The 23,090-nt window shown below is 35.9% G+C and overlaps 4 protein-coding genes across 5 annotated transcripts; 1 reads left to right on the forward strand and 3 right to left on the reverse strand.

The window, feature by feature from the left end:
- Nucleotides 1–801: 801 nt before the first annotated feature.
- On the reverse strand, nucleotides 802–10,149 carry LOC121254945 (presequence protease 1, chloroplastic/mitochondrial-like). Its single transcript, XM_041155185.1, has 19 exons — nucleotides 9,699–10,149; nucleotides 9,388–9,571; nucleotides 8,753–8,927; nucleotides 8,537–8,669; nucleotides 8,291–8,361; nucleotides 7,805–7,888; nucleotides 6,979–7,069; nucleotides 6,033–6,553; nucleotides 5,764–5,928; nucleotides 5,456–5,674; nucleotides 5,236–5,363; nucleotides 4,713–4,902; nucleotides 3,395–3,478; nucleotides 3,213–3,310; nucleotides 2,321–2,585; nucleotides 2,074–2,236; nucleotides 1,812–1,992; nucleotides 1,451–1,522; nucleotides 802–1,165 (listed from the first exon to the last, which is right to left on the reverse strand). The coding sequence occupies exons 1-19, from the start codon at nucleotides 9,991–9,993 to the stop codon at nucleotides 1,024–1,026; spliced, it is 3,261 nt and encodes a 1,086-aa protein (XP_041011119.1). The 5' UTR covers nucleotides 9,994–10,149; the 3' UTR covers nucleotides 802–1,023.
- A 3,205-nt stretch (nucleotides 10,150–13,354) lies between these two features.
- Nucleotides 13,355–14,596, forward strand: LOC121254077 (probable carboxylesterase 2). Its single transcript, XM_041154040.1, has one exon. The coding sequence runs from the start codon at nucleotides 13,556–13,558 to the stop codon at nucleotides 14,489–14,491; it is 936 nt and encodes a 311-aa protein (XP_041009974.1). The 5' UTR covers nucleotides 13,355–13,555; the 3' UTR covers nucleotides 14,492–14,596.
- A 1,750-nt stretch (nucleotides 14,597–16,346) lies between these two features.
- LOC121255830 (probable carboxylesterase 12) lies at nucleotides 16,347–17,555 on the reverse strand. Its single transcript, XM_041156364.1, is given in 2 exon segments — nucleotides 16,347–16,553; nucleotides 16,556–17,555. Coding segments are annotated over 2 exon segments (960 nt in total). The 5' UTR covers nucleotides 17,420–17,555; the 3' UTR covers nucleotides 16,347–16,457.
- A 2,776-nt stretch (nucleotides 17,556–20,331) lies between these two features.
- Nucleotides 20,332–22,884, reverse strand: LOC121256534 (2-hydroxyisoflavanone dehydratase-like). Of its 2 annotated transcripts, none has more exons than XM_041157375.1 (2): nucleotides 21,773–22,884; nucleotides 20,332–20,640 (listed from the first exon to the last, which is right to left on the reverse strand). In XM_041157375.1, the coding sequence occupies exon 1, from the start codon at nucleotides 22,715–22,717 to the stop codon at nucleotides 21,815–21,817; it is 903 nt and encodes a 300-aa protein (XP_041013309.1). In that variant the 5' UTR covers nucleotides 22,718–22,884; the 3' UTR covers nucleotides 20,332–20,640; nucleotides 21,773–21,814. The 2 variants fall into 2 exon arrangements, with proteins under 2 accessions (XP_041013309.1, XP_041013310.1); XM_041157376.1 differs by having other exon boundaries at nucleotides 20,332–20,669.
- Nucleotides 22,885–23,090: the final 206 nt, after the last annotated feature.

The raw sequence follows: 23,090 nt of genomic DNA on the forward strand, positions 1-23,090 counted from the left end.
CAATCATCCAGTAGCACCGCCTAGATGGGTCAAGCGGCTAAATAGCTCTTTCATCTCTCTTCGGTGATTTTTGAGTAAATTTCTTTTAGTTAAAACATCATAGCAGCATACTTATTTGCAACTGCTTGTTCATTTGCAGACTCATTAGTACACGTCTACAGGTTGGTTGGCCAACGTTCTCTCTTTGACGGTGTTAGTCTTTGAGAATGGACAAAAGTCATGAACGGAAGGGTGACAAGCAATATATCAACGTTGCATAGAAGCAATGGGAGGCTCACTTCCTGGGTCCCGCTTGCTAGAACATTGCTAAATGACGGACGTTTACAAGTTCACAATTGGGTTAATATCGGTGTAAATCCACAGATGTAGACAACCGATAGACCCAAAGTAAATAAAGGGGATTTGGGAAGAAAGGAATAGAGAGAGGTGGGCTTCTGGGTCTTGAAGTGAATTAGGTACTGGCGAGCATATAAATTGAAGTCCACGCCGTTGACTTATTTACTTGTATACAAATCCCTTCATAGACATTCATAGACAGTATTTCTCAACCCCCCCCCCCCCCCCCCCCCCCCCCCCCCCCAAAAAAAAAAAAAAACCAAAAACCAAAAACAAACAAAGATTGTCACGAAAAGAGTTCAGAGTCGGGTTTTCAATTGAGCCAACATACATTACGGGTCGGGATACCAAATTTCGGATCGGATTTCCAGTATCTACCGACGATGGCTTCCAGAATCTCATTAAATCTGTCAAAAAAGGGTTTAAAGGGTCAGAATAAAGACAACAGTTCTTAAAGTTGGGGGGAACCAAATGATGTTATAAACTAAGAAATATGTTGAGCCCCACTATTGTACAAATTCATGTTGCAAAAGTCTAAATTTTCTTTTCATGTAATCTACGGGCCCTAAATCTTTTCTTCCACTCAGAAAAATCTGGGGCTCTTTGACCATCTTATACCCCCCCGCCCCGGTAGGAGAAAAAAATTGTATCACAGAATTGTCTGCTCTGGTAGAAATTTTTCGAGTCTTAGAGGGCTTTCTTTATTTGAAAGAAGTTAGAGCGTTCCTTGAGCGCAGCTTCAACGTCATCCGGAGAAGCCACTGCAGCCACGACACCTTTGTCTTTAACTGACTCAATTGCATTGGCAAATTCCTTGAAGTCTTGCAGCCTGAGAGGAAAAGAGAAAAAACTTTGTTCAAAAGTACCCAAAAACCAAGGCCATTTAGAAAGAAGGAAATTCAAATTCATTCTGTATCTATAGAAATTTTGCATCGTTTTAGTCCAGTTATCTTAAACTTTAAGTGCCACTAGTTTGAAACTCTGCAAAAGTTTTTTTTTTTTTGTCATAATCTCCTCGGTTTTGAGAGAAATAACTTTATTCCTTCCACCCTTTATAGTTTCTGTGGCCTAGTTTTAGCATACCTTAGATCCGTTAATAAGCCTAATTTGTTACCTGGTTGATAATATCTCTTCACGTCTTCTTTGCCTTTCTTCTTCTGTGATTCCCAACAGATACCGCAACATACTAGAGAAAGAATGGGGAAAAATAGAGGATGAAATATGAGTTCTACTCATGCTGAAAACAATACGAGGTATATTAAAAAGCAACTGTATCTGCTGCTTTTAGCAGTGACCTTGCCTACCAGTTAGTGTATCTTTGAGTCAAGACGGGAAATTACTACAGCTCATATGATAAATATTTCTAGGTAAAGAAACAGTTAATATTCAACTGTAACATCTTTAATTGTATTAAAGAGCAGTTAAGAAAGCTCGATATAAAAACAGCCACCTTTCACAGAGTTCTGTTTGCATACCTGCTATAACCTTTGGCATCAGGGAGCTGGTATGAATCCACATCTCCAATGGTACCAATAATGGCTTTTGTGAGTGTATCATCATCCATTTCCAGCCCGCGGAGAAAATCCACAGTTCCGTCATATACATCCAGTGTCTTTAACAAGTTGGGGTCACGATAAGATAAGAAGGAGAAGACTCCTAAAAAAACCAAAACCATAAGATTCTAAATAGCGATATAATCCTACTCCAGCACAAACTCACAATGGCACAAATTTGTACCTGAGTGAGTATCAAAGTTACAAAAGCCTCCGTAAGCCCCACCACTAACTCGCACACGATCCCATAACCATGTATTACTAATGTAGTTTGAAATTACATGTGCACTCCCATCAAGTTGATAACCAGTTTCATAAATGTTAGCTGCTTTACCAACATAATTGACCTGCAAAATCGAAATGTGAAGAAATAATTGCAAGGAATAAATAAAGCAACCGGGCAAACAAGGAGGAAAAATAGAAATTCTCACCTGAGTGGGTATCACAATGGCTTCATTCGAAGAATGAAGCCGGGCATTCCAATTAGTTGTTTCAACAAGAGAGCTGCTAGGAAGTGAATCAATAAATCTGCTAACAAACTTTTCCGAGTTTGTGAGGATTTTTCCATCAGCAGTCAAATTTACAAGGCAACCGTTCCTTGAAAGTAAGGACTTGCGGATCTCCTCGAGAGATGAAGAAATTCCATCCCAATCTTGATCAACTTTCTCTTCGAGAGATTGCAAGAATTCTAGATAACTACAAGTGGAGTAGAAATGCAAACCGTATCAGACAATATGTACGTAAATCCATTGGAGCTACTGGAAGGAAAAGAACTTTTAGTAATTCCTCCAGAGAAGAATTCGTTGTTGCTGATTCAAAAGAGAAATATCATTGATCGCAATGGCCTTCAATCAAAGCTAAGTGCCTCATTTGAGCTTCTATCTCAGCCAAAAAGATTCTACTCGAGAAGCTAGTTAAAAGAAAGCAAAACTGCCTACAAAGCTTTGATACAGCTCTCCCCCTCCCAAAAAAAGAACGGAAAGACGCCTCAGCTTCATGGGCACCTTTACCCCAGGTCCCCAAGCATTTATTTTTAGGTCAAATACATTTTCAGAGCACTTATTTTGGGGTTAATACAAACCATCATGGAAGATGAAAGTCTTGAAAACTACCTACAAGGCATCCAATAACATCTATAGACATTCAAGTAAAAACATGCACAAAATTGTACCGCAATCATTTATATAATTACTATAAACGTTAATTCATGGGAAATATAATCCTATGAAGTGAAACTAAATGCATCCATAAAGTGAGTAGAATAGTCGACTATACAGATTAGCCCAAAAGAAAAACCAGTAGAAAATATTTAAGTTGTCCAACCTGATACCACCCATCTGCTCAGAAATCCACCCGGCAACATTTAACTTCGCACCCATCCTTGCAGCCACAATTCCATGACCACTACCTCTTAACCGGTTCTGAAAACAAAAAAATTGAACCGTGAGATTCAACGAAAAATATTAAGGTCCAGTTATGTTGATTATTTTCCGGAAAAAAAGCACCTCCATTCTTGCTTTGCTTTGTGAGACAAACTGTTTAAACCGCTGCTGATCTGTAAACTGGACTTCTTGAAGAACACGATTAACCTATCATAAATGCAGAAATTCTCAGTCAGCATATGATCCACAGAGAACTACTCTTTTGCGAAGGGAATTACAGTAATGACAGCATATGGCAAGGAACTAAAGTATCAAATAGAGCCAGCAAAGGTAGTATGGTATGCCAAGGGCATATCTACAAGGTAAAAATAAAAAAGAATGCGTGAATTGTGGATGAGGTCTCTTAATAAAACACCCATTTGTATAGAATTATCTGTCTCTCATCAACGAAGGTTGACAAATGTTAATCAATCATAGACGTTTCAAAAACCACAGCTATGCAGAAGACATTCTTCATTTATGGCAGTCTACTAATCAAGCTTGCAACTACAACCTTTTTCTTGATAAGTCAATTTATTAAAAGCACAGAGAAGATCGCAACCCAAGAACACAATGTATACAGAAAGCACCAGACTAGGAAAGAGAGGGAAAACAGGAAGACAAAACCACTACAATTAAAAAAACTCGAGTATTCTGAGCCGACATCCAAACATAAAGAGTTCTTAGCAATACAATTCTAAGCTCATCCGCCATATTCTCGTTGTCTACGAAGTTAGTGTGGACATTCTAAACTTCTTTGCATAAATTTGTGTTCTCCAACAGGGGGATAACAAACAGAAGTTAAAAGACTTTAGAAGAGGCAGATGCTCGGGGTAAAAAATTAAGCAAAATTATTCAATCTACAGGCCAAAAACAATAATCAAAAGATTGAAAATATTCACATATTATTCCTGTGTAAAATCAGAATTTCGATCAAACCACACAAAGAAAGTTGCATTAGAGATCAATACCTTGTTCTCTCCTTTATTTGTGCATATATTCTAACGTTCCTAAAAGAGTTCTACATGAGTTTTGGCATGTCTGTCAAATCATATTTGGTTCAAGTTGCCAGAAACTAGTTCACTCACCCAACTAGAGGAAATAAAGTAAAAGCTTAGGCCTGATTGGTGTATAACATGAATAACAAAGATGCCCCACGAAAGAGATTATAGAATTTGGGCTTGGTGCACTGTGCTCGCAAATTTCACAATAGGTTAAATACACCAAATGAATTGCTGCAATGTTTACAATAACCCAAGTGGTTCAAATTAACTTCATTCTAGGTTCTTTTTATTGGCACCGGGTGTCGGGAACGTCCCGACGAATCCCAGGGGTGCACAGGCCCTCGGGACGGAGCTTCATTTTAGGTTTCTTACATGTAAAGTCAAGAAATAATTAATACCAGGTAAAATAGGTCTTCAGCACGTTCTGCCATGGCTTTGCCTCGAACAACTATATAGCTACATGGATCCTCTCTACCTCGTACAGATGACGTGAATGGATAAACCGATATTCCTCCAGTTTTTCTTCCAATTAACTGATTAAGTTGAACAAAAGTCAAGTCTTTTGTACCCATCTCCAGCAATGATTGGCTGTCAAGAATAAGGTTAAATAGTCAACTAATGTCATCTTTATTATCTTAGAAGAAGAAAAATACAATATGCACTAGATTCTATGAACATAATCAACATTACTAACACTGCTACTGCTATTTCCCTATTAATACTTTTCCATTTCTTTCTTGGTGGTAGAATATTTTTCCCCATAGAGCAAGTTTAATGTTTGCTCTTCCTCCCAGTGAGTAGCTCCAGGATTATGAGCAGTAAATATAATTTTTCTTTTCAGAACAGCTTCTTTGGTGAAACAAGACACCAATAGCAAGTTTAGCAACAAAATAAACAGTAGCTCTTAGTGCAACATCTCACCAAAAAAGTGGTACCAAAGGGAGCAGCTCTTGCTTCAGTGTACCCATATTGAAGACAACTTCAGTATACAGTACATCATTTGTAAAGAGATCATGCTGCAAAACTTTTACTCCATTGATATCCCCGACCTACAGTTCACATAAGAATGCTTGATAAGCTCACCACCCATAGGAGAAACATGTAGAACATCCAAATGCAAGATACTAAAGGTAATGACAACCTCTATAGGAATGCAAATTGGTTCTTTTGGGATGTCTTGCAAAGAGAGGCTTGGGACACTTCTCAGGGCTTCTGGTGGATCAGGAGTTTCCTGCTTCAATCGTAACTCCTGTGTGGCACGTGCTAGCTCAGCAAGGTCTTCCTCTGTCATACTTGCTTTAACATTCTCCAAAATTTCCTTTTCAGCGTCTTCATCACGTGAAGCTTTATCTGGATCAGGCTGACAGAAAATAACCGAGAGATAATTACAGAAGCATAACATGCACACAGGGACTGAAACTTTTTAGGCTAAAATAGATCAGTGACTACCTGCATTTCTATCGTAACACGATGAGGATTTTTCAAGATGAATTTCTCTATTAGAGGAGAAAAGACAGCTTTGGAGCCTTCCTCCGCTATTCTGGCTTTTAGGGCCATTAAGGGCTTTTCATACTTTAATGGCGCAAAGGGGTCCATATCATATATCCATTTACCCTATAAAACAACAGAGTACTTACATTACAAAAAAAAAAAAAAAAAAAAAGAGCAAGAGAAAAATGCCTAATTATCTAAGACAACAAAACATTGCTGAATCTTACAATGGACCGAAGCATAAGCGACAAGCCACGAGGAAATGATCCGGTGTTGTTTTCCCTAAGAGAAAACTCAATCGTGTTCATGGATGCCTCCACAGCATCAGCATCAAAACCTTCCTCCGCTAACAAAGTTAGCGTACTCATGATTAATTCTTCTACCTTTTCAATATCAGGTTCAGAGACACCCTTCAAACCAATGCTAAACTGAGGCTGAAGGAGCTCATCTTCAACCCCACCACCAACTATGGCCTCTCCTAAGCCACTTTCCAGCAAGATTTTCCTTAATGGAGAAGCAGGAGTTCCCAACATAAGATGATCCAAGAACCCAAGGGTAAGCTCAGTTTCCAGATCTAGGGGCTTCTCAGAGAGTAACCAATTAAGGCATACCATATGCTTCTTCTTCAGATCCCCACCTTCACCAGCAGGATATTTCTCGACAATCCTGACTGGGTCTGAAAATAGTTTTTGTGGTTCAATTTTTGATTCTTTTGGAGCAGAACTTGCATCAAACATATCCAGATACTCTGAGAGAATGAGAGAGAGTAAGATGCCATATTAAAAAATAAATAGAATCAATACATTATCAAGGCCCCCCCCCCCCCCCCCCCCTTCTACTTTTTCTCCACAACCTAGCTAGCAGTATATCAAGGTCTTTAAATTGAATGCTCATAAAAATTATAAGGGGATTTTTTAATCACAAATTTAAGCACATTTTTTTTAAAAGAACAATGGAATGTACTTCAGTATAAAAAGCATATAGAATGCAGTAGGCATAACGCCATGAAATTAAAGTTTGGTAACTTTTTCCCTTTTATATTTAGAGTAATCATACAAAACCACCAAAGGAAGACCTTTATGAGGGTGGGGATGTTATCAAAATCGCCCATATACATCACCATAGGGGAAAGTTATTGGGGCATATGTTCATAAAGTAGATGTCAGTTATTACCACTTAGGATACGTAGGCGTTCATTTGGATCATCGTCGCCATAAAACCATATCCTGGCATTGCTGGGATGGTAATATTTACAATGAAATTCCTGTAATGTTTACAATGAAATTACTGTAAATTTTATTTAGGGAAATAGCACCATGCGCTATCATAAACAATAATGAAGATTGACTAGTAATGGATAAGCCGGCAGCATGCACACTCAAGCTATAGGCAAAAAAGAATTCGCATGCAGATAAAATTAACTCGTGGCCGAAAATATGCCCAAGAATTCTAGAAGGTGTGTTACAAAGCAGGAATGAAAAAACACCAAAATCAAAGCTCAAAAAGAGGTAGTTAAAAACTTGTAAAAAAACAAAAAGCTAAATGTTGTTATCTATATCTCAATGAAACCGACAGGATCCTTTCAAATTTCAAGACAATAAGGCAACTACCAAGAAGTACCAGAAAATTGCTGCACAATTCCATAGAAAAGTAGCTGCATTAACCAAAACAAATCTAATGGTATTAAAATGCTTAAAAAAACTATAAATGCTCTGCCAAAATCTTCACATTCATTTTGTGACAACATACACAAATAAAAATTGATGATAAGCAATTGAATAGCCAAAAAAGCACATTGAAACACCAGAATTGCATTCCAACTTAACAACACAATAACTATCATGCTCAAAAGAAAGAACGCACCATGTCAATCATTCAGGTTAAACAAACTGGTTCGTAACCACAAGATACAACGCCTATGAAATCACTATTTGAAAGTTGCACGTATTATACCATCACAATAGAACAAAGATCTTAAAGAGGATTCCATGTGACAAACCTTGAACTGCTCAAATGTCAATTTCGGAATAACTTGTGGATCACCTCCACTGTCAACACCATAAGTATTGTCTGGGAAGAGAGCCTGTTACCAAACTCCAGCATTCATTAAATGGAACAATAATTGAACAGTATTTATAAAAAAAGAAAACAGATTCTATAAACCCAAAAATTTGAATTATGTATTAGTTTCCCAGCATGACTTTCTTTCTATCTACTTGCATGATAGGCCATAGATCTAGCACATGCTATAGTAGTGATTTAATTTAGAAATAAATGAAAAGAGTCCTGGAAACAAATTTGAAACTTGACCAGTAAGGATCAAATATTCTGGACACGCTAATTATCAGTGCATGGAATAAGATCATTTATTTGCACAAATCACTAAGACTTCCTACAGAATAAATGTGATTGAGAATGCAAACCTTATTCAGCACAGGTAGAAAGTGAAAGGGACATATAAATAAACAACAGAAAAGAGACTTGCCTGTTGAGCTGTCCGCCCTAATATATTATCAGGCTGGGAATAGACACCTTTCATCTCATTGAAAACAACACCTGAAAAAAACACCAAAATCATCTATGAAGGATAAAAAGAACATGAATTATATGGCATGGAATCAGATGATTTCCATAAAGAGGAAGCTAGAAATACTGCACAAAGTATAGGGTATTCCATGAAACTGTAACACCACTCATGGTTGGGTATATATATATATATCAAAAAAGCAACCTTTATAAGATATATCTTCTGAAGGATCGTTTAGCTCGTAATGCCAACCCTCCTGTTGAAAAGTATGGAAGTCTTCCACACATTTTGGGAAGAAGACAGCATCCAGGTATACATCAACCAAGTTATAGAAATCCTGTTTAAGAAAAATTAGAGCTAGATCAAAGACTCAAAACATTTAAATTCCCAACCCCATCCCACTGTAAAGCCCCTTCTTACTTTCGTATTTGTGGAAGCAACTGGGTAACAAGTCCTATCAGGATATGTGAATGCATTTAGAAAAGTATGCAAACTGCCTTTCAATAATTCAACGAATGGTTCTTTCAAGGGATACTTTCTTGACCCACACAGCACACTGTGTTCCAATATGTGTGGAATCCCGGTGGAATCCTTTCTGCAGGAAAAATTAGACACAAGAGCATCAATATTTGGGCATTAATGGAAGGGTTCGCACATTTGATCATCTTTCTTTAATCATTTCCTCCCTTATTAGAAGATTTTCATCAACAAGAAAGGTCTTACAAGTTTAGAACTTCCTAAGGTCTGATATTATTCTGCACAAACTTTTACAACGGTGGATATAGGCTCGACCTAATGCTAAACCTAAAATTTATACTATTTTGCTTCTCGTGCTCTACACTCTTTTTTGTCCACCATACTAATTGTATTCCTTTTATTTATTTTTTCTCAAAATTACATGTTCACAACAAACACATGGCCTCCAACGACTACAAGTTTACCGTTATCATGAAAATCGAAACCGAAAACGTGAAATCAGGCACTGCTAGGCTCTTCTAAGACGGCCAATGCAGAACAAGATTTCAAAACAAAACAGGGAGAGAAGTAGCGCTTACGGAGGCGTGCGGAAGACAACGCCGAAGACCTTATTCTCGTCGCTGTTCGACACCGACATAACCTCTGCACCGGTCTTTTTGTGCTTGTAGAGAACGGCTCTTGATTTGCACTCTCCGACGAACTCTTCGGACACTTTCTCGAACCCGAGCTTCTTGGCAACCTCATCTCGTGCCCCTGCAAACTCTTCATTACATAAAAACCAATCGCAAAATCATCAACACTGTGCGTTTTGGCCGACAAAAATGTTCAGCGAAACAAAATGTAATTTCAAAAGGTGTAAACGTTCTTCGAACTAAAAACGAGAGAGTACCATGGGAAGTTTGGGTGGGGGGTGTGGCGACGGCGCGCGTGGAGAGAGAGGATAATCGTTTTCTGAGGTTAAGAGAAGAGGCGGACGACGTAGTAGCGAGCAAGCTCCGGCGGAGCAGGGTTCGTCTGGTGGGATGGGGAATCAAACGGTGGCGCTTTGGGGCGAAAGACGAGGAAGAGCGAGAGAAAGGGGATAGGGAAGCGCGAGAGAATCTATGAGCAGAGGAGCGGAAGAGGAACGCGTTGCAGGCGAGAGGAGAACATGTGAGAGAGCGGAGCAGAGCTGCTCTTTCCATGGAACCTTAGAGGCTAAAGCTAAACGAGAGTAAAAGAAGGAGACGGTATGGGGATGTTTGGGATTTTATATTGGGAGGGAAAAATATCTTCTGTATAGCGTGAGGGCGTGGGAGACGGGGAGAGTGGATTGGCAACTAGCAGGAATCGGGATGGTGAATTTCTGCCCAAGAAAACTACTTATTTTGGTTTTATTTATTTAAAAATGAAAAGGAAAATGCTGGAAAATATAAAAATTGAGTTTTCGTGCTGTTGGCTTGATCTCAATCCCTGACAATCCCATCACGTTTCTGTCCGAATAAATTATTAAAAACATAACAAATAAGTTGTATAACTTAAAATAAAATGACTATCAAATTTTAATTTTTAAATCTCACAATACTCTTTTTTTTTTTTTTTGTATCTCATTGCAATTGTAATTTTATTAAAATAATTGGTGGGATTTATCCCGATTAATACACGGATATCTATAATTTTTCTTTTGGATAATTATCGAACCACGCTGTGCCATGATGAACAGAACTAGCAAAAGAAGAGAAGGGAACACAATCGCACTGGACCAGAGCGCAGTGTTCTAAGCTGGGCTGTTTTTCTTGCCAAGCCCATAAGGACACAGATTTTTTTGGAAAAAGTCTAAAGCCAGGCACGAGTCGGCCTGTCTGCGGACAACTTCCGACATGGAGAAAAATGCACCATTTTATCTACTTCAAAACAGTGCATTTCGAGACTTCTGGAATGTAGCGTTTCAATCTCTCCTCCCAAGCACTCTCTGTACGAATTGATCCAATGGTTCTCAATCCTAATTTCTCTCTCTATACAAATCCATATGTGGTTTCTCTCCTCCCAGGTATGCGACGTTATTCTACTTTTGTGATTTTCAGAAATTTTTTATCCTTGATTATTTTCTATGACCTATTTTAGTGAGGTATTAAAGTTAGCATATAGAAACTATTATGTCCACAGCACCCACTCTTCAACTCATATTAGAACCAATCAGAAATGAAGAAACCCCATTCATCAGCGGATAAAAGTGCATAAATTTTTCCTTCTCATGCATTATTATCCACAAGAGAATGACTTGTGATCATTAAAATTTTCTGGATGGATAGTTAGTTTTTGAAAGATTATTTGTACATGTAATTAGAACCAATCCAAATAAATGAAGAACTCCCATTCATCAATGGAAGAAAGTGCATAAATTTTTCTTTTTCATGCATTATCATTCACAAGAGAATAACTTGTGATCATTAAAATTTTATGGGTAGCTGATTAGTTTTTGAATGATTTTTATACCTGTAATTAGAACCAATCCAAAGAAAAATATAGCTGATTAGTTTTTGAATGATTTTTATACCTGTAATTAGAACCAATCCAAAGAAAAATAAACACATGTTCGACACATAAGCCTCTTACCAGGCTTCTCCACGAAATGTGATTTTTCACTATAGGCATCTATGATTTTTCACTACAAGCATTTGTTAGCGATGATTACAATTATTGGTAATTCTATAATTGTTGTCATAATTACTCTATATGCTTATGAATTTGTGGCCAATACAAATAACAATATAATTTTAGTTGTTAAATTGTCGTTACGATTACTTTTTCATTTGGTGAAAAAATTTTCCACTTATGTTTTTGCTACCAATATAAATAACGGTATAAATTTGATTGTTAAAAGTAATATTAGTGACGAATTTTAAATTTTATTTGTTAAAGATAAACATTTAGCTACGATTTTTATACCGTCGCTAAAATATTATCTTTTGCGAAGATAAATTAGGTCGTAAAAAGTCGATTATTAAATTAAAACTGACAACAAAATTAAAGTTTTACTAAAACTTATTATTTATGACAAAATGAAACTAGTTGGTAATATTCTACTATAACAAGATTAGTAGCGACGATTATAGTCATTGCTAGTTCTATAATTATTATCACAATTACTTTCTTATTTGGTGAAAAAATTTTCCACTTATGCATTTGCGACCAATATAAATGTCAGTATAATTTTGGTTGTTAAAAGAAATACTAGTGATGAATTTAAAATTTTCTTCTCTAAATATAAACATTTAACTACAATTTTTATATCGTCGTTAAAATATTATCTTTTGCGAAGATAAATTAGATGGTAAAAAGTCGATTATTAGATTAAAATTGACAAAAACTTACAGTTTCACTAAAACTTATTATTTATGACAAAATAAAACTAGTTGGCAATACTCTACTGCAACAAGATTATTAGCGACAATTATAATCATTACTAGTTCTATAATTGTCATCACAATTACTTTCTTATTTAGAGGAAAATTTTCCCGCTTATATATTTGCAACCAATAAAAATGACGATTTAATTTTAGTTGTTAAAATTAATATTAGCGATGAATTTAAAATTAGTTTTGCTAAAGATAAACATTTAATTATGGTTTTTATATTGTTGCTAAAACTTTCATTGATAAAAGTAATTTTTCTTGTAAATATATATATATACTTGAGAACGGTCTTCAGTGCGTTAGTCTCGGAATACACTTGATATAATGATTTAAATAAAAAAAAAAGTGAAAAAATTAATAATTTATTTGTCTAAAAAAATATAAGATTAAAGAAAGACAAAAAATTAAGATTTAAAAAAAATTAAACTTCAGCAAAGTATCTAATCGGAAGCTATTAAAGATCTTTTAGTAAAATATAATCTTTCGTTAAATTCTAACGAAGCTACTACGTACGAAAATTTGCTCATAATCTAGACTCAACAAGGCAGCTCATAATCGGTCAAGAAAAAAATGGAATCAACATGAGAGAGGGAGAGAGAGAGAGAGAGAATACCTTCGTGGGATTGATGAAAGCTGGGCAATGTTCAGAAATCCATTTTGACCTGGGGAAGCTTCGGAAAGGAGGAGATGCGGAAGAGCTTCGGAGAGGAGGAGAGTGAGATGGAGGAGAATGGTGGGTTCCTTTCACCTGAGGAATGCTTCGGAGATAAGGGTTTGTGCGAGACTTGGGGAAACTTTCGAAGAGGAACTGAGGCTGAGATGGAGGAGAAGCTTGCTGAAACGGAACTGAGATTTGTGCGAAACGCACCATTTCCTTTTCCTACCTGAAATCTCCTGGCATTCATCATTTTTTAAAAACTAATATATAAAATAATAATAAAAAATTTAAAAAAAAAAAAAAAAAAAAAAAAGGTGGTGTTTGACTATGTATTTTAAAAGATATAATTTTCTTAGCTCGACAGTCACTAAAAAAGCCATAAAACCCACTGCCCAAGACTAAAAAAGTAGTCGCTTTACTGAGTCTACTCTCAACTAATTTGGTCGTGAATTCGTTCATTACTAATTTGGTCTTGCGACGAATCTCATACCACTCGGGCCCATCTGGAAAACAAATCTCCTACCAACCATAAAAGATCTTGCCAGCTTGTTCCCGCACTCTATCCATCATTGGCTTGATTCACGGGAGTGATAACAGGTAAATGATTACGCAAAGAAGCATTTTTATTGGGCAACCCATCATCTTTAGACGATTATATATCAAGGCGCAACACCCCTGCTTCCTGCTTCAACAATGGATTCGGGGAGTACTAGTGAAGTTGCACTCGAATTCCTTCCATATTTTCGCGCATACAAAGATGGGCGAGTGGAGAGGTTCTTTGGCACCGATGTCGTCCCTCCATCAATCGATTCCCACAGTGGCACTGCCACTAAAGATGTTCAAATTGTTCAGGAAACAGGCCTCGCAGCACGTATTTTCATCCCCGGCACCATTGACCCAGGCCAGAAGCTCCCTGTCCTAGTCTACTATCATGGAGGCAGCTTCTACATGGGTTCGCCATTTTGTGCAACGTATCACAACCACCTTGCTTCTCTCGTCGTCGAGGCCAACATTGTTGCAGTCTCTGTTTCTTACAGATTAGCCCCAGAACACCCTGTGCCGATTGGTTACGAAGACTCATGGGTTGCACTTCAGTGGGTGGCTTCCCATTTTGCAGGCGAAGGCTCTGAGGCCTGGCTCAGAGATCACGTTGATTTTCAGCGTGTTTTTCTGGCCGGGGACAGCATGGGAGGCAATATCGTGCACAACATGGCAGCGCGGGCTGGGGTTGAAGGTTTGCCAGGAGTGAGACTGTTAGGAATCTGTTTGGTTCACCCCTATTTTGCAAGAAAAGAAACTGTAGGAACATGCGTCGCGGACAGATCGTGGCTATTTACATGTCCTACGACAAGCGGATTCGATGATCCGAGGATAAACCCGGCCGAGGATTCGAGGCTTTCGAGGCTCGGGTGCTCCAGGGTGTTGATATTTATTACTGAGAAGGATGAGACGAGGGACAGAGGTTTGTTCTATTACGAGACACTACGGACGAGTGGGTGGGGAGGAGTGGTGGAGATTGTGGAGGCGGAAGGGGAAGAGCATGTGTTTCATCTGTTCAGACCAAATTGTGAGAAGGCTCTGGCCTTGTTGAAGAAGTTGTCTTCTTTCATAAACCAAGACAACGCTTAATTAGACAAGGTCATTTAACAGATGACATGCATGGAAGAGTCAGATTCAAACCCTCTATCATTTAATAAAATTTAAAAACAACGGCAGGATTTAATTAGCCATGCCTATCGGCCTTTGTATCATTAGTGTGCGATGCAAGAATATTAGGATAATAATAATAATATCCTTGTGTTGTATCATCAGTGTGTGATGATAATAATAATATCCTTGTTCCTTTTAGTTTTTGTTATCCTTTAGATCCAAAATAATCTATATGATTGAATGTGTATTCAATTTTGCAATTCACTTTGGATGGATAACGTCATAAAAAAAGAGAAAAAAAAAAGAACATGATCACTGTATACTCAAACAGAGATAACTCCAACATCATTTATTTATTCATGGTTTTTTTTTTTTTTTAAACAAAAAATGAAACATGCGCTCCGGGTCTCCAAGAATGCTTTAATCCTGCGTTATTAAATGTCGATTGAAAGACAAAAAGATATATAATATAAGACACTTTTTTAGGGACACTACGATCGAGTGGAGAACAACAAGCAATTCGACAAGTGTTACGTCCCGAGTCATGATCTAATCAATCCGAATGAAAAATGCCAAGAACATTCGTTTCAGGCACATTTGTAATTTTGTCTACTAGTCTTGAATTATTTTAATTTATCAACTACTAGATTAAATTGAAAACAAAAATATAAAGCAAGCGACTGGTGGAGGGTAAAAAAAAACCAATAATTATTGAAAATAACAATTTCTGTATAATCTAACCAGGTAGCTGGATGCAATCTGAAGCAGCATCCCAAAAATTAGAAGCACTATAATAAGGAAGAAAAATACTGTTCAACTGTCAATACCAATTATATTAGAACTGTTTGGACATAAAAATAATTTTATCTCATTTTATTTTATGATTATAATTTTTTAAATATTTACATAAATATGATAAATAATTTAATTTTTTTAAATATTAAAATAATACTATTATTAAAAAATTAATATTTTATTTAAATTTAAACTTCTGTCTAAAACCATTCCATCCCTTCTTATTATCCAAATGGGCTATCTGTTTGGCCCATTGTCCAAACGAGCTATCTGTTTTGTCTGTTATTCGGGAAAGCAACGTGTGCTGTTGTGTGAACCTAATTAAATTGAGAAAAGTTACTTTTCCTCTTCCAGTTGACTTCAATTGATCGCTCGTCAAATTTTTTTATTTAACAATTAAAAAAATAATTTTAAATATATTAATATTTTATTTTGTTTTTTAAAAATATTTAAATATATTAAAAAAATTTATAAAAAAAAAAACGTTGAAGTGGGGCGGTAGAGTAGTTACTCTTAATTAAGGTTTTGTTTGTTTTTTCATATGCGATAAATTGAAATTAAAATTAAAAAATTTAATAAAATATTAATAAAATATATTTTTTAATATTATTTTTATTTAATTGAATTATTTATTTTATTTTATATTAAAAATTATAATAATTAAATAAAATGAGATATTTTTTAAAAATAAACATCCCAGCCCGTCCGTGTCGTCATTTTTCTGACATATAATAGGACATCAATGTCTTTTACTGACCAGAAAAGAAAGAAAGAGACCACCAACTTTGACGATGGTGCCAGATTGAGATTATTTTCATCTTTTGGTTGTTAAACAATGAAGAATTTTAGCAAAATACAGCCAAGAAAAAGGTTCCACCGTAGAAGTCAGTCTCATGTGTACAATGGATAATTGAGTTTTATTTTTAATAAGTAGGTAAAGATAATATTAGCATAGAGCTTCCTGCTATTATAATATATGATTTAATATTAGGGAAAAAAAATAACAAAACAAATCCTTGGTTGATCTCTAAAGTAAACCTAAGTCAACCAGGATGAATTATTACATAGATGAGTTCGATAATCAACCAGTAATTAATGCTATATTATTACTGGTTCATGAAAATGAAGCCAATACCAATGTCTCTCAGAGTCAGAGCTCGCCATGATTGACGAGAGAAACAATCCTCTCGAGCAAAGCTTTGGCATTTTCACAAGCTGGATTGAACATATGGAACACATGGTCCTCCCAGCTGATTCCAAAACCTTCACAACACCTCCCCACCCACTCTTCTCTAATATCTCGCGGTAATACCAACCCCTATCTTTAAACAAATCCTTCTCTGCAACACAAATCAGCACTTTCCCTGTCCCTAAGCTTCCCAGATTCGGATCCGAAGCGGGGTTTAGATACGGGTCATCGCTCCCACTCGTCGCCGGGCAAACGAAACGCCACAAAGCATCGACTTTTGCTCTCTTCTCAGCCTTACCCATTTCGCCACCGATCGGTTCTTTGCCCCAGAAATATGGATGCACTAAAACAATTCCTTCAAGCTTAACACCAGCATGCAATCCTTCTGCCCCCACCCTCAATCCCATGTGGTGGGCAATATTAGCCCCAGCACTGTCCCCGGCAAGAAACACTCTTTCAAAATCAGCATGGCTTTTCAACCATTCATCGGGCCCCTTTTCATCAGCATGTGACTCAACCCATTTAAGCACAGTCCAGGAATCATCATAAGCAGCAGGAAGAGGGTGTTCTGGGGCTCTCCTGTAGTCTACAGAGACAGCAACGACATTGGCTTCGGACACGACGGAGTTAAGGTACCTATGGTATTGTGGAGAGAAAGCAGTTTCGATGCAAAAGCCACCACCATGGAAGTAAACAAGAACGGGAAGCTTTTTTTGGGTCTGGATGGTGGCTTTGGGGATGTAAATCCTGACAACTACGCCCGTTTCGGGTGAGATAACGACATCTTTGGATTCAACACCGGTTTGGGGATCAAGGGATGGGGATACGACCTCCGTGCCTATCATTCGCTCTATACGACCATCTTTGTAGATCTTAAGAAATGGGGAGTGGTCATGGGCTATTTCACTGTTCCTTAGATCCATGGCAGGAGAAGCGGAGGAAGACGAAGAAGCTGCAGATGCTCTGACTTGGAGACTGGACTTTTTTTTTTTTATTGGTTTCTCTGGTTTATGAAGAGAAAGACCAAGGTTATTATAGAGCGGACACGTACATTGGTGTGGAGCACACTATGAGTTTTTTATTGATTAAGTAAATTACTATTAGTTATATTTTTATTTTTTAAAATTGTTTAAATATATTTAAAAAAATATAATTTACACTGAGGGAGACCAAATAGACAAATTGAGAGACTATAGTAGAAGAATAAATACATATAAAAATTATTATTGAGAATAACTATTTTATACATATAATATGATATTATCTAGAGCATATATTTCTTAAATTTAAAATTAAAAATTAAAAATTAAAAATAATTATATAATGAATATAAAATATATATTATTATAATAACTTCTCTTTAATATTATTCAAAGTAGAAATATCCATGACTAGCCATGAGATGTATGCAAAAAAGTATTAGCGAGGGAGTTAGAGAGAGAGACTCATTTTCCACCCTCCAAATGTTGCGCGGAACGTTCAGGATAAAAGATAGATAAATAAATAAATGCCTTCCAGCTGCCACGTAGCTTTCAGTATTCATGTGGTGTGTCAGTACAATGGATTTGGTAAAGAATGCGGATCCATTTCAATTTAAAAAGAAAAATATAAACACACGATATTTTAAACAATATTTTACGTAATAATGTTTTATAAAGAGAAAATTTTTTTGTAAAATATTGTAAAATATTAATATCATTTTATAAAAAATTTCGTATTTTATTATATATATTATGAAAAATAATGTATAAAGTGTGTGACGAGTAGAAATAGTTTGTTAATAATAAAATTTATGAGTTAAAATTTATAAATAATAATAAATAATAACGAGATGAGTTGATAAGATTTTAACTCACTTTTCAATTTAAATAATCTCTAATTCTATTTATCATTCTCATAAATTAAATATTATATTTATTTTAATTTATTTTAAATTTTTTATAATAAGTATGTGATGTATATATAATAATTAAAATAATTTAATTAGTTAAATAAGAATAAAATAAAAATAAATTATTTTAAAATATATAAAATATATAGTGTTAGATGACAAGTAGGAACCATCTTTGATAACACATTGATGGGCTGTAAAAGAAGTTATACACTTATCATTAATTTTTAAATAAAATAGCTACCGAGAAAAAGTTTCCACCATAGAAGCCCTCTCAGTACCATCGATTTTAGTAATGTCTGATACGTCCGTCTAATCATTGTCCGGACTCATCTAATCTTTTTTGTTTTTTTCAATCATGTTTTTAAAGCAAATGTAATCCAATAACATTAGAGCACGTCTCGATAGACTGAAAAAAAAAAAAAAGAGTTAAAACGGTATCTCAACTACTTTCAAATATTTTTATTATTATTTTTTACATTTTTTTATTAATTTTTTATTATTATCAACACTTTTTAAATATACTTTTTAAATATTCTCGTTATCGTATCCTTTTGTCATTGTCATTGAAATATTTTCTTAATCAGTAAATAAAAAATAGGATTAGGGGATCAAGTGACGGGGATACGACCTCCGTGCCTATCATTCGCTCTATACGACCATCTTTGTAGATCTTAAGAAATGGGGAGTGGTCATAGGCTATTTCACTGCTGCTTAGATCCATGGCAGGAGAAGAGAAGGAAGACGAAGAAGCTGCAGATGCTCTGATTTGGAGACTGGACTTTCTTTTGGTTTCTCAGGTTTAGAGCATTATCACTATGCATATGCATATGCAAACTCTTTTGTATAATCTCTTTCTCATTCAAGTAAAATTTTTACATTGACTTATTCATATTAAGACAAAATAATAATAAATTATTTTTTTATTATTATTAATTTTTTGCTAAAATCATTTTTTTGTTTTATATATTTTGTAATTATTATCCACTACTTATATTTGACATTAATAATACAAATACAATAATAAAAAATATAATATTTTTATGTATTATATTAAAAATATAATAAAATGAAAAAATCTATAATATATTATAATAATAAAATTCATGTGTATGTGAATGTTTATTGTGTTGTTGAATGAGGGATGAAATAAAAAGATTGTGAGAGAGTAGGAGGAGAGAAATATAATGATTAAAATATATTTTATGAAGTGAATAATAGTTATCAAAATTTAAATAAGCACGGTTTATAACTAGTTAAATATTTAGATATATATATAAGTCAATATAAATAATTTTAAGGTCATATTATATAAATATGATTTTATATATATATATAGACCAATGTGGATATTCTTATGAAAGAGAAAAATCAAGGTTAATATAGAGCGGACACGTACTTTGGTGTGGAGCTGAAACACAGCCACTCATTTTATCTCTTCATTTTAGATATTTTATTTTTGTTTTTTAAATTCTTATTGATTAAGTAAGTATTGATATTTTTTTATTTTAAAAAATATTTAAAAAAAAAAAAGAAAAAAGAAAAAAAAAAACTGAGGGACACCGACTGATACTATGACTACCCATGTCATGTACATTAGCGAGAGAGAGGGATTCATTTTCCACCCTTCAAATGTTGCGGGGAACGTTTAGGATAAAAGATAAATGAATAAATAAATGCCTTCCACGTAGCTTTGAATATTCATGTCGTGTGTCGTATATTGTAATCATCTAATCTTATAATATTCAAAAGACAATGCCAAGAACGAGACTTCCGTATGCTTCTGTCATTGACGTTGAAATATTTATAATTATAAGTGGGTGGATAGAATATATTCTACCATCTTATACAAATCTAGTCGAAAATGTAATTATTATTATATTATATATTCGGATATTTTCAGAATCCTACTCTTATAATATATAATATATGATTAGGAAAAAATAACAAAGAAAAAACCCTCGGTGGATCGCAAAAGTGAAGCTACTTCAATCTGTGGACTCCTTACATGGCATTGAGTGATTCATTATCCTTTTATTGTAGGCGATGTCACATAATCTGTATAGAGCAAACAGTTTCACCAATGGAAGGGATGTTTACATTTCTCATCGTGCTGCGCTTAACTTATCCTGAGAGCGCTAGCAACCAAAGTATAGTCGGCCCACAAGGATAAGAGAAATGAGGTTCAGGGCCACGCAAGACGTAAAAAAGGTGGACGTGAAATGATGGAACGCCAACATTTCTGACCCGATCCTGCACACATATGTAGTAGTAGGGTCATGTTGCATTTAAGAATCAAATAAGGAATAAGACAAACATCACAACAAGACCATCTATGATCTATCTTTGATAAAATGCACAGAGAGTGACCGCACTCACCAACTTATAACAGAAGACACTGCTCGCGAGAACCACGTCGTATTAAAGGTGATGATGTGGTGCCCTATACAGAAGACGAACACCCCTAACATAAGATATGAAGAACCACCTAGTCGGCAGTATAAAAGCTGTTAGGTTAGAATGTTTTTTCTAGAGTTCTTTGTGATATAAAATTTCCTCTAAGGATTAACAAACTGATTTAAGCATCAAATATGTTTCGTTAATCTTGAACTCCCATATTTCTTATGTTGCAAGTGATCAAGCCTGGTGTCTGGTGTGCGACACATGTCATCAACAATCAATATACGTTGTTATAAGAAAAATAAATATTTATGACTAATTATTTACAGCAAAAATAATTATTTGTAATGATAATATATTCATTTTAACGAAAAATAACTAACTTCATAGAAGCAGTGTATTTATAATGCGTTTACTTAATCTGACCTCACTGATATAGTATCATGATATTGTTGTTATAATCCCTTAATGACTTTTAGGAAAGTTGTTTCTCCTTTGATTTTGTCAACCCTATTCTATTATTGGTACGTACATACCATCAGTCATGAATCGTAGCTTTGCCATTCTCTAAAAATGAAACAGAGCTCTAGCTAACAAACTCAATTTCGTGTGCGTACGTATTTTGCATGCAACGAATCAAAACCGTATATTATTTTATCTAACTTTTCAAATCGAAAACGTTGTCAATGAAAATTTGCTCCCTCAATTAATATAAAAAAAAATCTTCATTTTAAATTATTTTACAAGCATAATCCCATACACACGGTATTTAATAAGTGAAATAATCAAGATCATTTCATTACTATTTACAAACAGTTCATTACTATTAATAAGCTATTAACTAATTTTTTATTATTATTCCTTCTTTTTTTACTACCATTCTCATATTATCTAAACCATCTCAGCAATCAAACGTAAGCATAGACTATTAACAAATACGTACGAATATATAGCAAACATAAGTTATATGGACATAAGGTCATACACGGACTCTATGCCCAGGGATCCATCGTTTCCATGTTGCAAATTAGTCTTGGACGATAAAGGATGCAAACTTGTTGACCAAATCAACGGCATTTTCAGAATCTGGCTTCATAAGATGGAAAACATGATCCTCTCCTCGATGCTCCACAACCTCCATACTCCCACCCCACCCGCTCTTCTTCAGTTCCTCGTAATATGATCCGCCTACGCCTCTTAAATGATCATTTTCAGCAAAAAATATCAGCATCCTCTCGCACCCCAGCCTACTCAGATCCTCTGCGGGCGGTTTCAGCCTTGGATCCTCCAACCCACCACTCGTTGGGAACATATACAACCACATCTCATCATCCTCCATGCCACCAAAGTACGGGTGAACCAAAATCGCCCCAATAAACTTCAAGCCCGGTAGCCCTATAGATCCGACCCGAACGGCCAGCGTGTGAGAAATGTTCCCGCCCCCACTATCTCCACCTACGAAAACCCGGTTAAGATCCGCATGTTCATTCAACCATGGCTCCGGCCCGTTTCCATTCGCATGAGATGCGATCCATTGGAGCCCCGCCCACGAGTCCTCATAACAAGCGGGTGGGGGCCGCTCCGGGAAAAGCCCATACTCAACCGAGACGGCAATGGCATTGGCTTTAGCAGCCAAGGAGGCGACGTGCTTGTGGTACATCGGAGAGAAGGCGGACTCGAAGCAGAAGGCACCGCCATGGATGTAGAAGAGTACCGGAAGTTTCCGAGTAGTGTCAATGATCCGGGGTAGGAATATCCGGGCGGATACGGGAGGTTTATTTGAAATAACTACGTCCTTGGATTGGACCCCAGTAATTGGGTCGTTGAAGGGTGGGATCTTATGCGTCGGGATAAATTTTTCGATCCGACCATCTCTGTGTACCCGGAAGAAACGAAATTCATGGGTTATTTCATTGCCAACCGACCCCATTTGAAAGAAGAGGATGACAGTGATTTATACACTTCTCAATGGGAGAGGTTGGCTTCGTTACTGATTGTTGGCAAGGGGCAGAGCTGAATGAAGAGAAGGGAGTGCATTTAAAAGATGGAATGAAAATAGCTCTTAAAATTTCACGCTTCACAGTGAAGAGAACGTGACACTCGTGGTGGCACGCGTCACTTTTCATGTACAACTCTATCCCATCTTTCTTCTGCTTTATGAGATTAGCCCAAAATCATGTCTGAAAAAAAGCATCCAAGAGAAATGACAAAAAATGTACGCGCCAAGCGGGAAAAATTTAAGAAATGACCACGTTTTTTTACTGATAATAAGCCTAAGAAAATACCACGTTTGTCAGAACGAG

The sequence above is a fragment of the Juglans microcarpa x Juglans regia genome, chromosome 3D (genome assembly GCF_004785595.1).
Source record: "Juglans microcarpa x Juglans regia isolate MS1-56 chromosome 3D, Jm3101_v1.0, whole genome shotgun sequence".
NCBI lineage: Eukaryota > Viridiplantae > Streptophyta > Magnoliopsida > Fagales > Juglandaceae > Juglans > Juglans microcarpa x Juglans regia.